At 45.5% G+C, this 12,835-nt stretch overlaps 1 protein-coding gene across 1 annotated transcript in view; it reads left to right on the top strand.

The window, feature by feature from the left end:
* The window catches only part of LOC122792959 (germinal-center associated nuclear protein-like), a 789,847-nt gene that overhangs the window by 287,274 nt on the left and 489,738 nt on the right, over nucleotides 1-12,835 (top strand). The window contains exon 4 of the mRNA XM_044060552.1: nucleotides 11,897-12,287. Within this exon, the coding sequence (XP_043916487.1) occupies nucleotides 11,897-12,287 (391 nt within the window). The remainder of the gene's footprint in view (nucleotides 1-11,896; nucleotides 12,288-12,835) is intronic.

The following is a 12,835-nucleotide window of genomic DNA, read 5'->3' as shown; positions in this document are numbered from 1 at the left end:
GCATTTCCATTGGGAAGGCCAGGATTACTCAGAATCCAAGAAAAGGCTCAGAGACTTCCTTTTATTGCCTCAACACAGACCCCTTGCTATTCCACCAGTGTTAGATATTGTGTATGATGTGTACATTGAATCCAGCTTAAATCCTGACTCCTTACCTCCTGCCCCAGTTAATCCTGATAAATATTACAGAGTCCCTGACTCTCACAAATTTCTGTATAAAAGCCCTGTTGCTGACCCTGAAATTATTTCTCAGGGACCCAAAGGGATTAAGGCCCCATCAGCAAAAAAAAAAAAACAGTTCCCTCTGACAGAGATTCCAGAGCATTAGACAGATGGGGAAAGACAAGTATATACGCCTGCAACTTTAGCAACGAGAGCCTTAAATTGCCAGTTTCACATGCTAAAATATCAGCAATTTTTGATGTCTCAGTTGAAACAAAAGATGCTTCCAGATGCAGACCCTCCTAATTTTAAAGAAATGCAGGACTTATTGCATGCAGCTGAACAAGTGGGAAAACATACTTTGCAATGTGGGTTTGATTCCTTAGAGGCCTCCTGTAGAGCAGCAGTTACAGGCTCTGTCATTAGAAGGCATGCTTGGTTAAAAGAACATACTTTACCAGATCATGTTAAGGCAAAATTATTGGATGCACCTTTGCAGCGGGATGTGTTGTTTGGAGTTAAGGCAGAGGATGTATTAAAGAAGATGGAGGATAAGACAAAATCTATGCAAACAGTGAAGGATTTCTTACAGGTTCAGCCTCCTCATTTTAGCAGAAATTGGCCAACAAAGAATAGGTCCTTTCCAGTCACAGACAGACCTCAAAGAGGCAGATACAGACGTCCAAGAGGTAGAGGTCAAGCACAAGGTCCTTACAGGCCTCGACAATGGGGCACACCAGGCCATAAAGAAGGGGAAGACAGACCACAACCTTATAAAAAGCAGCCTCATTGACTTCCCACTACAGCTGCCAAGCAGTTCTCTCTTGGCAGCCCCCTTAGGAGGAAACTGGCACTTTTCTATCACAATTGGCATTGCATCACCAAAGACAAATGGGCTCTCAACATTGTATCTCAAGGTTACAGGTTCCACTTTCACACTTTGCCAAGGTTAAAAGGAATGCCAAATCTGCCACCAAATCAATGGGCAGAGGCTCAAAAACAAATGACAGCACTCATGGACATGAGAGTTATGCAAAAGGTACCACCACAGGAGCAAGGACAAGGATTTTATTCAAGACTCTTTGTGGTTCCCAGAAAGGACAAAGCCTGGAGACCCATTCTGGATCTTTCTTCTCTAAACACTTACCTGGATGTTCCGAAATTCAAAATGTTGACACTACAGCAGCTTCTTCCCAGTCTGGGCAAGAAAGCTTGGCTTGTGACTTTGGACCTCAAGGAGGCATACCTGTATGTCCCTATCAGATAAAACTGCAGAAGATACCTCAGATTTCTTGCTGGTTCAATACACTATCAATTCTCTGCACTGCCCTTTGGCTTATCCAGGGTCTTCACAAAGTGCCTGGCACCAGTAATTGCATTTTGCAGGCAAAAAGGAATTCAAATTTATCCATACCTCGATGACTGCCTGATTCAAGCAGGGAGCAAGGGCATTCTTCTAAAGCATCTGGCATTCGTAAAAAAAGTTAAGTTACCTGGGGTACACAGTAAACGAAAAGAAATCAAAACTAGTGCCCTCACAACAGATAATATTCCTGGGTGCCAGCTTGAACACAATGACCCAGATGACTTATCTCACGCCAGACAAGCAAGGAGAACTGACTCGGTACTTTCAATTGATGGCAACAAAGACCCAACTCCCTGCAAGAAAAATTCTGCAGGCCTTGGGCTACATGGCATCTTGCATACTACTAATTCCATATGCCAGACTGCATATGAGGAAACTACAATGGTACCTAAAGAGTGTATGGTCTCAACACTGTCAAAAGTTTGGAAACAGTTATACCACTAATTCCTTGCCTTCAACAGGAGTTTCGATGGTGGGCTCAAGCTTATCACCTCAACAAGGGACAGCCTTTTACTCAACCCACAGCCAGGCAAACACTGACAACAGATGCATCGGATTATGCCTGGGGAGCACACATGGCAGGAAAATGTATTCAGGGCGGGTGGCCCACAGAACAAAGGCATCCACATCAATCAAAAAGAGATGCTAACTGTACAAAATGCACTTATAGCTTTCAAGGACCTGCTGCATCCAGGACAACTACTACTAAAGACAGGCAACACCACAGTTATGTGGTACATAAACAAGCAAGGGGGCACACACTCCTACCCCCTCTGCAGACAAGCCATGACCTTGTGGAACACAGCTGTAGACTACCAAGTTCATCTGCAAGCACAATTCCTGCCAGGAGAGAAAAACACACTAGCAGATGACCTAAGCAGAAACATCATGGATCCTCACGAATGGGAATTCAATCCACAAATATTCAGAATGATAACACAAAAATGGTGGAGCCCGGACATAGATCTGTTCACATCCCCAATGAACTGCCAGCTACAGAAATTCTGCACAAGGAATTACCATCCACAAGTATGGAAAGTGGATGCCCTCTCATTCAGCTGGAAAAACCTGCAAGTATACGCTTTCCCTCCTTTACCTCTCCTTCCAAAGGTACTCATAAAAGCCAGGCAAGAAGAGCCAAAGATGATCCTGATTGCACCAGACTGGCCACTCCAGCACTGGTACCCAGTCTTAAAGAACTTAGCACAAGAACCACCCTGGATTTTGCCTCAAATCCCACATCTGCTGACACAGCACAACAATCAGATACTTAACAGCCAGCTAAAGACCTTAAACCTAGCTGCATGGAAAATTCCTTAGTCAAGCAAGTAATGCCTCTTTCCAAAGCTGTTATGAATGTCATCCTGGAGGCCAGAAGGCCTAGCACCAAGAAAGCCTACTCGGATAAATGGAAGAGATTCTGTGCCTGGAACCAGGCGCACAGCCTTGACCCTCTTGTCCCAAACATTCCTCAGATTCTTCAATATTTAACCGAGATGTTGGACAAGGGCCTCTCCTATTCATCCATCAAGATCCACGCCTCAGCCATTTCTGCTCATTACAACATGGATCCACCATTTTTTTCTAATCCTTTGTTCAAACAGTACCTCAGAGGGGCTAAAAACATAAGACCGCCCTGTAGAGCATCTAACCCAACTTCGGACCTCAACTTTGTTTTGGAAAAATTAACTTTACCTCCTTTTGAGCCAGCTAACACATTAGAATTAAAATACATCTCTTGGAAAACTGCTCTGCTACTGGCAATAACATCAGCACGAAGAGTTTCAGAATTGCAGGCACTAATGGCAGTGGAACCTTTCCTCATTTTCCACCAGGACAGGGTGTCTGTAAAAACTAACCCTACGTTTATGCCAAAGGTTGTATCAAGTGTGACTCTAAACCAAACCATTCACTTGCCAACTTTCTCTCCAAAACCACAGAACAAAGGGGAGAGACTACTACATTCTTTGGACATTCACAGGCAGTTATGCTTCTACTTGGACAAAACTAAAGCTTTCAGAAAATCTGAGCAATTATTGGTAGCATATGCTGCAGGAGCACAGGGAAAAGCCATTTCAAAACAGACTCTCAAAATGTATAGGACATTGTATGCATTTCTATTATACTCACCATGGGAAACCTGTACCTAGCAGCATTAGATCTCACTCCACCAGGGCAACAGCCACTTCAACTGCCTACCTCAGAGGAGTACCTACCAAGGATATTTTGGAAGCAGAAACATGGAGTTCTGTGCATACCTTCACCAAGCATTACCATTTGCCTTTATACTCCAAATCCAGAGATGACTTCACCACTGCTGTGCTGCAGGGCCTTATAGCCACCCCTAATGCCTTATAGAACCAGCCTCCCTACCTCAGCTTTGGGATTCCACCCAAGTGTAATGACTGCAGCAGTGTAACACGATGAACATAGTACAGTTTTATACCTACCATAAATGTAGATGTTCGAGTGTAAACACTGCTGCAGTCCAGGTTTCCCTCCCTCCTTCCCCTCTTACTTGCTGGTACATACCTATGCCTTCTACCCTTACTACCTATGGGGAGTATTTGCTGGTAACTGAAAGTTGTTGTTTGCTTTTCTTATATATGTTTTATTAGCAATTTGAATTGCCTACCTATTTGGGGGCACCTGACATCTGGGGCGAGAAAAACTGAAGAAAATGGCATCGGCTGCATCTGTCGCACTGACGTCAGGGAGAAGGCGACAGCAACCGACGCTGGACCAAGACTTTGGAACTGGGGAATCGCCTGATGGCAAGATAACCCAAGTGTAATGACTGCAACAGTGTTTACACTCGAACATCTACATTTATGGTAGGTACAAAACTGTACTTTCTCTCTCTTCTCAGTATCAGGGCTAGTCAACCTGTCCCAGCAGGTCAAGGGGGACAAGGTTTTTATTCAGGACTTTTCCTGGTACCCAGAAAAGAAAACTCCTGGCTTCCTATCCTGGACCTCTCTATTCTCAACACCTTTCTAGTGGTTCCAAAATTCAAAATGCTAACTCTTCTGTGCTAGCCAGGGATGCCTGGCTGGCAACCCTAGACTTAAAGAAAGCTTACTTGCACATCCTGATAAGAGAATCCTGCAGACAGTACCTACGTTTCAGGGCAGGCTCCATGCACTTTCAGTTCGCTGCACTTCCCTTTGGCTTATCTACTGCGCCCAGGGTGTTCACAAAGTGTCTAGCTCCAGCCATTGCATTTTGCAGGCAGAGAAATATTCACATTTACCCATACTTGGATGATTGTCTGATTCAGGCAGAAAGCCAGGACTTGTTATTACAACACCTGGCATTTGTGAAGAAACTTCTAACTTCACTGGGGTACACCATCAGCGAAAAGAAGTCACACCTAGTACCCTGCCAACAGATTGTATTCCTGGGAGCAAGCTTGAACAAAACTTCCCAGATGGTATTCCTCACTCTGGATAAACAAGTTTATTTGACAACCTGCTTCAAACTATTGGCCACAAAATCCCAGCTATCTGCAAGGAAAATACTGCAAGCTCTGGGGTTCATGGTCTCTTGCATTCTGCTAATTCCATATTCAAGACTGCATGTAAGGAAACTCCACTGGTATCTAAAAAGTCTATGATGTCAACATTCTCAGGGCCTGGAAACTGATTCCTGTCATTCCTTGCTTGAGGACAGAGTTCCTTTGGTGGGCAGAGGCCTGTTACCACTACAAGGGACTCCCTTTCACTCTACCCCCTGCCGCCTAAACTCTAACAACAGACGCATCAGACTATGCATGGGGGCTCACATGGCAGGGCAGTGCATTCATGGGAAATGGAACCCCAAACAGATGCACCTGCATAGCAATCAAAAAGAAATGCTAGCTGTACAGAATGCTCCGACAGCCTTCAAAGACCTTATTCTTCCAGGACAACTATTGGTAAAGACAGACACCCGCAGTTGTGTGGTACATAAACACGCAGGGGGGAACCCACTCCTACGCTCTCTGCAGACTAGCCATGGCTCTGTGGAACACAGGCTTGAGCTACCAAGTGCACCTACAAGCTCAATTCCTGCCAGGCAAACTAAATTCACTCACAGACTTAAGCAGAAGTCTCATAGACCCACACGAATGGAAACTAGAACCCAAAATATTCAACCTCTTGAGGAACAAATGGGGGACCCCAAAGATAGACCGGTTTGCCTCCCCTCAGAACTACAAATTGAACAAATTCTGCACCAGAACTCCCCACAGCCAAGCTTGGAAAGTGGATGCCCTGTCCTTTACCTGGGAAAGCCTCTCATTTTATGCCTTTCCTCCTCTGCCTCTCCTCTCGAAGGATCTACTAAAGACCAAACAGGACAAGCCAAGGACAATACTGATTGCACCAGACTGCCCACGCCAGCACTGGTACCTCCTCTTGTGCAGTCTGACACTGCTACAACCATGGCACCTGCCTCAGACCCCTTTCCTGCTGTCCCAGCAGGCGGGCCAGATTCTGCACCATCAGCTTCAAACCCTGAACCTTGCAGGCTGGCTAATTCCATGAGCTCTCCTCTAGCAACCCTCAGTAAGAAGGTGCTAGATGTCATTCTTGAGGCAAGGAGGCCTAAGTACTAGAAAATCCCTTTCTGAAAAGTGGTAAAGATACTGTTCCTGGAGCTAGTCTCAGGGAATGGGCACAACGGTGCCCAGCTTACCTCATATTTTAGATTATTTAACAGAAATGCTTCACAAGGGCCTAGCCTTCTCGTCAATTAAGATTCATGCCTGCCATTTCAGCACATTATAATACTGAGCCACCCCTCTTCTCTCCCCCCTTGCTAAAACAATTCCTTAGAGGGGCCTAAAATTTAAGACCCCCCAGGAGAGCTCTCACTCCAGCCTGGGACCTTAACTTTGTATTGGAAATGCTCACTCTTCCCCCCTTTGAACCAGCTGCTACAGCAGAATTGAAATTCCTTTCCTGGAAAACAGCCTTACTTCTAGCCATCACTTCAGCAAGAAGTGTCTGAATTACAGGCCCTCATGGCAGTGGAACCCTTCCTTATCTTCCATGCATACAGGGTTTCCTTCAGGACTAATCCGTCCTTTATGCCCAAGGTGGTGTCTAATGTGGCCCTAAACCAGTCCATTAATTTGCCTACTTTTTTCCCTAATCCTCAAAATAAAGGGGAATGGATACTGCACTCTCTGGATGTGCACCGACAACTTAGATTCTATTTGGACAGGACTAAGCCTCTCAGAAAACCTGACCAGCTGCTAGTTAGCTTTGCTGTAGGGGCAGAGGGGAAGGCCATTTCAAAGCAAACCATTTCCAAATGGATAGCCCATTGCATTCATTTCTGCTACAAGCACCATGGAAAACCTACCCCACAGGGGATAAGATCACATTCCACCAGGGCTGCGTGTACCTCTGCTGCATTTCTCAGAGGAGTCCCTACCAGGGACATCCTGGAAGCTGCTACCTGGAGCCCGTTACATACCTTCACCAAACATTACCACCTGCCTATCTTTTCTAAATCTCGAGCTGGATTTTCCACAGCAGTCTTACAGGGCCTAATGCTCTTTAACTACCTCCTCCCTTCCTTAGCTTTGGGAATCAACCCAAATGTGATGAATGCAACAGTGAAACATGAAGAACATAGTACAGTTGTGTACACTTACCATAAATGTAGATGTTAGAGTGTACTCACTGTTGCAGTTTTGGTTCCTCTCCCTCCAGCCCCCTGACTTCTCTTGGCTCTACATTTCCTTCTTGTTTGGCATATATTATATCATGTGCATTTGCTTTTTGATGGGGGTGTACCACACCATATAATTGCTTCCTATAGTGGGGGCACCAGATATCTGGGGCAAGAAAAACTGATGTAATGGCGTCGGCTGCATGTTTTATACCCCTGACGACCTGACATCATGGAAGAAGCGACAGCATCCGACACAGAAATCCGAAGACTCTGGTATACAGGCTGGCTGAGGGCTACCTGCAGGCAGGTAACCCAAATGTCATGACTGCAACAGTGAATACACTCAAACATCTACATGTACACAACTGTATGTTATATGTTGGGCAGCAAACTCAATCTGAAGGGAGAAGGGATGTCCAAAGGTCAGTTGTCAATCTCCTCTCCGGTCCAGCTGGTGAATCTGGGAATCTTGAGGCAATGTTATAACTGCCTCATGCACACAGACAACCCTCTCCTCCTCCTACATAACACAAATACTTGCGAGAGATGCAGCTATTTAGCCAAACTGGAGGCTGAGCTCTCTCAACTCAGGACTGGCAAGACCAGACAGAAGGAGAAGGCAACTACACACACCACAAAACCAGCCTCACATAATGCTACCACACCACTGAATCAAACACATAAACACACAAAGACATACTCGGAGGCTCTGAGTAAAAATTTACCTAAACAGCGGAGGCCTCCAAAGCAGACACCCAAACAACTGCTACCTCAAGACACCCCACAAGCAACACATAAACCACAAAATCAGTGTGCAAAGCAGTCACAGCCCTTAAGGCCAAATACAACACCAAACATACTTGTCATAGGTGACTCCATAGTCAGACACACTGACGACCCACTCACCAGGCTGAACAAGGAGAGGGTCACAGTAAGCTGCCTATCGGGCGCTAGAATCCGCCACATAACACAAGCACTCTGGTCACTCCACGGCAAGTGCAAATATGACACAGTCATTGTCCATGCTGGTGTGAACGACCTGAGACGTACCTCCCTGGACTACATGAAAAGAGACCTAGAGGAGCTCTCTGATTATGTAGCCCAGGCAGGTATGACCCTGACCCTGAGCAGTATCCTTCCTTCACCAAGAATGATGCCACAATATATAGACAAGATGATCAGCTTTAACAATTGGCTTAATGTCTGGTGTCATTCAAAGGGGATCCAGTGTCTGTCTGCCTGGGATGACATGCTTGACAAGCCACGCTGCTTCGCAAGGGACGGCTTGCACCTGTCACCCCTGGGATTCCAGATATTGGCTAAGGCTCTTGCCACCACCATAGTGCCTTTTTTAGGCAAGACTCAAATTCTAAACCTACCACCCTAGAAAACAAAAATGGGAAGAAACTGAGGGTAATGCTGCTCAATGCCAGAAGTCTAAATCTCAAAATGCACGCACTCGAGGCCCTTCTCAGTATGGAGAACATCGATGTCTGTGCTGTAACTGAAACCTGGTTCAAGGCTCCTGAGAGCACCCCGGCACTATTAGGTTTTACCTCATATCATGCGTTCCGGCCCCAAAACCTGGACCACACCACAAAAGGAGGGGGTGTATCCATATTCATAAAGGATACCCACACCTCCAGGTTAGTGGCAACGCACAAAGCTTCGGAAACCATCCAGGTGCAACTAAGCATAGGCAAAACTGCTCTACAAATTGTAGCATGCTACAGGCCACCCTCTCAAACTCAGGAACCCCACACAGCCTTCCTGAAGACACTGGAGGGTATAAATGTAGCTCCAAACACCATCATATTGGGTGACTTCAACTACCCGAATATAGACTGGGAACATTACTCAAGCCCTAACTTTCTAGCCCAACGGTTCCTGGAGTTCATAAATTCAAATGCCATGGAACAGCTAGTCACTGTTCCCACGAGAGGAAAAATATACTAGATCTCATTATCACAAACATGGGGACAAAATGCTCCACACCGGAAGTATATCCCTCATTGGTGAGATCTGATCATAAACTAATCTCACTGGAAATCCACATCCCGCCCCACCCCAAACAAAAAGACCACAGTGAAGAACTTCTCTAAAGCAAACTTCACACTACTCAAGACTGGTGTGGTATCCTTCAAGGCCCCTGAGCCAGTGGAAACCACAACCCAAGCTGCGGAAGCCCTTACAAATGCCTTCTATGAACACCTCCAGGACTGCATGGATCAGGCAATCCCAAATAAAACCAAGACTCTTTCCACAAAGGGCAAACGTCCAGTCTGGTGGACCCCAGCCATTAACAAACTTTACAATAAGAGGAGAAAGCTATTACATGATAGAACAAAATCCATAAAAGGGAAGTCACCCCTGATCATTATTAGTAAAAAAATACGAGCACTCATAAAATCAACTAAGGCCAATTTTGAGAGAAAAATTGCCATGGATTCAAAGGACAATCATAAGGCCTTTTTCAGCTATGTTAGGAACCTGGGTGGAAACTCCCAGATATGCTCAGAATTAGTCCAAAATGATACAAAAATCACTGAACCCACAGACATTGCCAACATACTGGCAGACAGGTTCAGTGCAAACTTCACCCCCCTCTCCCCCACCTAAAGGAGGGAGAACTATCCCAGTGGAGTGTAGCCTCCCAGACATCTCAAATGCGCAGGTGAAAGCTGCTCTCTCTAAAGCTAAAAACACAGCATCAATGGGACTGGATGGTGTCCCCGGCTGTGTGCTACACGAGCTAAATGAGGAATTAAACCCGCACATAAGGCAGCTGTTTAATCTCAGCCTTACCACAGGATACGTGCCCAAGGAGTGGCGTACGGCAACTGTGGTCCCACAACACAAAGGCGGTGCCTCTACGGACCCTGGTAATTACCGCCCCATAAGCTTAACAAGTCTAGTCTGCAAAGCTATGGAGAGGATCATAATGGAGCTCATAAACAAAGATATAGGGGACTTGCAGACATTAGACCCGACCCAGTTTGGCTTCGTCAAGGGCAGATCATGCCTTTTGAACTTGGTCGACTTCTTCGAAACAGTCACCAAGGCCATTGATGAGGGAAAGGCAGTCCATACAGCCTATCTTGACCTTGCAAAGGCTTTCGACACAATACCCCACTCGGGTATTGTAGAAAAACTTACCAGCTTGAATGTAAACCCATATGTCACAAGATGGGTTGCAAACTGGCTTAAGGACAGAACCCACAGGGTTAGAGTTGCTAGCGCTATGTCAGACTCCAAGCCGGTCACAAGTGGTGTCCCACAGGGCTCGGTCCTTGGCCCCCTATTGTTCGGCATCTACTTCTCAGAAGTACAGGCCAACATGGGAGGACTTTGGCTGACAAAGTTTGCAGACGACTGCAAACTGGGCCATAGTGGAAAGTGCATCGGACACGGATATCCTTCAGAAGGGACTCACGGAAACAGATAGCTGGTGCCAGAGCCATGGCTTGAAGTTAAACGCCAAAAAATGTATAGTCATACCCTTCGGGAAAAACAAGGTAACCCCAAGCTACCATATAGGTGGCAATCCACTAAGCACAGAAGAGGTTATCAGGGACCTGGGGACCCAGGTTGACAGTGGCCTTTCTTTTGACACTCACGTTGCTAAAGTGGTTAGAAAGACCTTCTACATTGCCCACCTGATCATGAAGGGATTCACATCCAGATCTAGTGAGGTCATTGTTCCCCTGTACTCTTCACTTAGACCAATGATCGAGTACAATGCCCCATTCGGGATGCATCTCACCCGACTTCTGCAGCAATTGGAGAGACTCCAAAAGTTCCTCACCAAAAGGATAAAGGGACTCCAAAATCTGTCATATGCTGCCAGATTGAAGAAACTCCAGCTCTATTCAGTCGCATACCGTCTGCTCAGAGGTGACATGTGCCTGACATACAAGGCCATGTCCAACCCAGAATTAATGGACATGCTTCACCTCAAAAAATCCAAATCCACCAAAACCACTATAGCAAGCGACTTAAACCTTAGCACAGATATAAATAGGACGTGCTGGAGGGATAGATTTATCACTCAGAGACTCCCTATGCTGTGGAATAAAATCCTGGTCCATGTGAGGCAGAGCACCTTCGCTGGCTCTGTTCAAGAGAAATCTTGACCTGTGGATGGGAGATCGTAGGTTTACCCCAGGAATCATCTCTGTGTCACTGCTGGACAGAGGCACAACAAACTAATGGGCACATTATTTTTTCATTTAAGGGGTGGCGTAAGCCACAAAACTTTGGGCTAGGCTTATAAATGCCTTAGGGCAGATAGCCTAGTATAAACCTATGAACCTATAAGGGAGACTGGGGCATTATGGGTAGGTAGGAGAAGTATGGAGCTCAGAGCCGTAGCCTGAAAATGCGGCTGTGCCGGATCCGATATGGATCCCGAGGACCCACAAGTTGAAGACAAATGAAGTAGAACTACTCAGATGGAACCTTATGGTGAGTACATAGCTTCTTTTGTATGCACATTCATCGGCATATTTTCAGATTTTTCAGTTTTGTACATTTAATTTTGTTATCTACACATTTTGACTGTATTTTCTTAGAGTCAGAAAGCTGTTATATTTACCCTTTAAAAGGTGAGCAGGGACTTGTACTAGAGATCATTAGAGGTTGTCTGTTTATTCACAATTGTTTTCCACTCTTAGTAAAAAAATGTTTTTCCCTTATTAATTTTAGGTTTCAGAAGCACTGAAGTGGCTTGCATCTTGCTGTCCCTGTCCGCCAGAGCTGTGTTCACAAACTTTCCTTCAGTTCCTTGAAGATGGTCTTTGCAGGGAATTCAGTGACAGATTTTACCTTGACAAAAAGGAGAGGCAAGCAGCATGTCTGCCTTCCCAGTGTCCTGCAGCTGTTATTGAACTGTATAACAGTGTGATAAGTTTCCTTTCAAAAGTGGTGTCCTCAGAAGAGCTGCATGACCTTTCATGGCCAGTGACTGAGTTTTCAGAATGTGGAGCTAGCAGTGTGCTCCCTAATCTTCAGTGGAATACATCCGAATACATCCATTGGCTACAGAAGGCTGTTCTAACCTTTCATATCCCTGAAGTTAACTTGCCACCTTCACATGGTATGTGATGATAAATTTAGACTGCATTACTTGGAAGGAGAGTGGAAGGCAACTTTGCATTTAGTTTTATGTTGCATTACTTTTAATGTTCGTCCTTGTTTTTAACCAGGCAGCTGTCTTAACCTGTCAAGACCACTTTTTCTTTCGATTCTTTTCCATATAGAGATCTGCCCATCACCTTCCACTTCTGAGAGTTGAGCACTTCCCTTGGTTTCGAGAACCTACTTATGTGGGCATTTCTTTCCTACAGTTTATGGAGTAGTTTAATTTTTGGTACCCTTCACTACCATGTGCCACTTTGTTTTTTTTTTTTTGTTCCTGAGTCCCTCCTTGGTAATCCACAGCCAAGGCCCTCACCCCCTCTGCACCTGAACAGCATACATCCTGGACTGTAGCTTTGCTAGATTGTGAAAACCTATGTGCACATTATGGTAAGAGTATGCAGGCAGGAGATTAGAGCATCCCTTTGCTGTGCCACTCTCTCAGCAGTTGCATGATTTTTTTTTAAAGTCTGTATGCAGTTTAGGTCCAAATCCAGCAAGTAGTAA

This window comes from Protopterus annectens, chromosome 2.part0 (assembly GCF_019279795.1).
Source record: "Protopterus annectens isolate FY-2018-M chromosome 2.part0, PAN1.0, whole genome shotgun sequence".
Lineage (NCBI taxonomy): Eukaryota > Metazoa > Chordata > Ceratodontiformes > Protopteridae > Protopterus > Protopterus annectens.
This window is presented reverse-complemented; position numbering and strand designations above follow the sequence as displayed.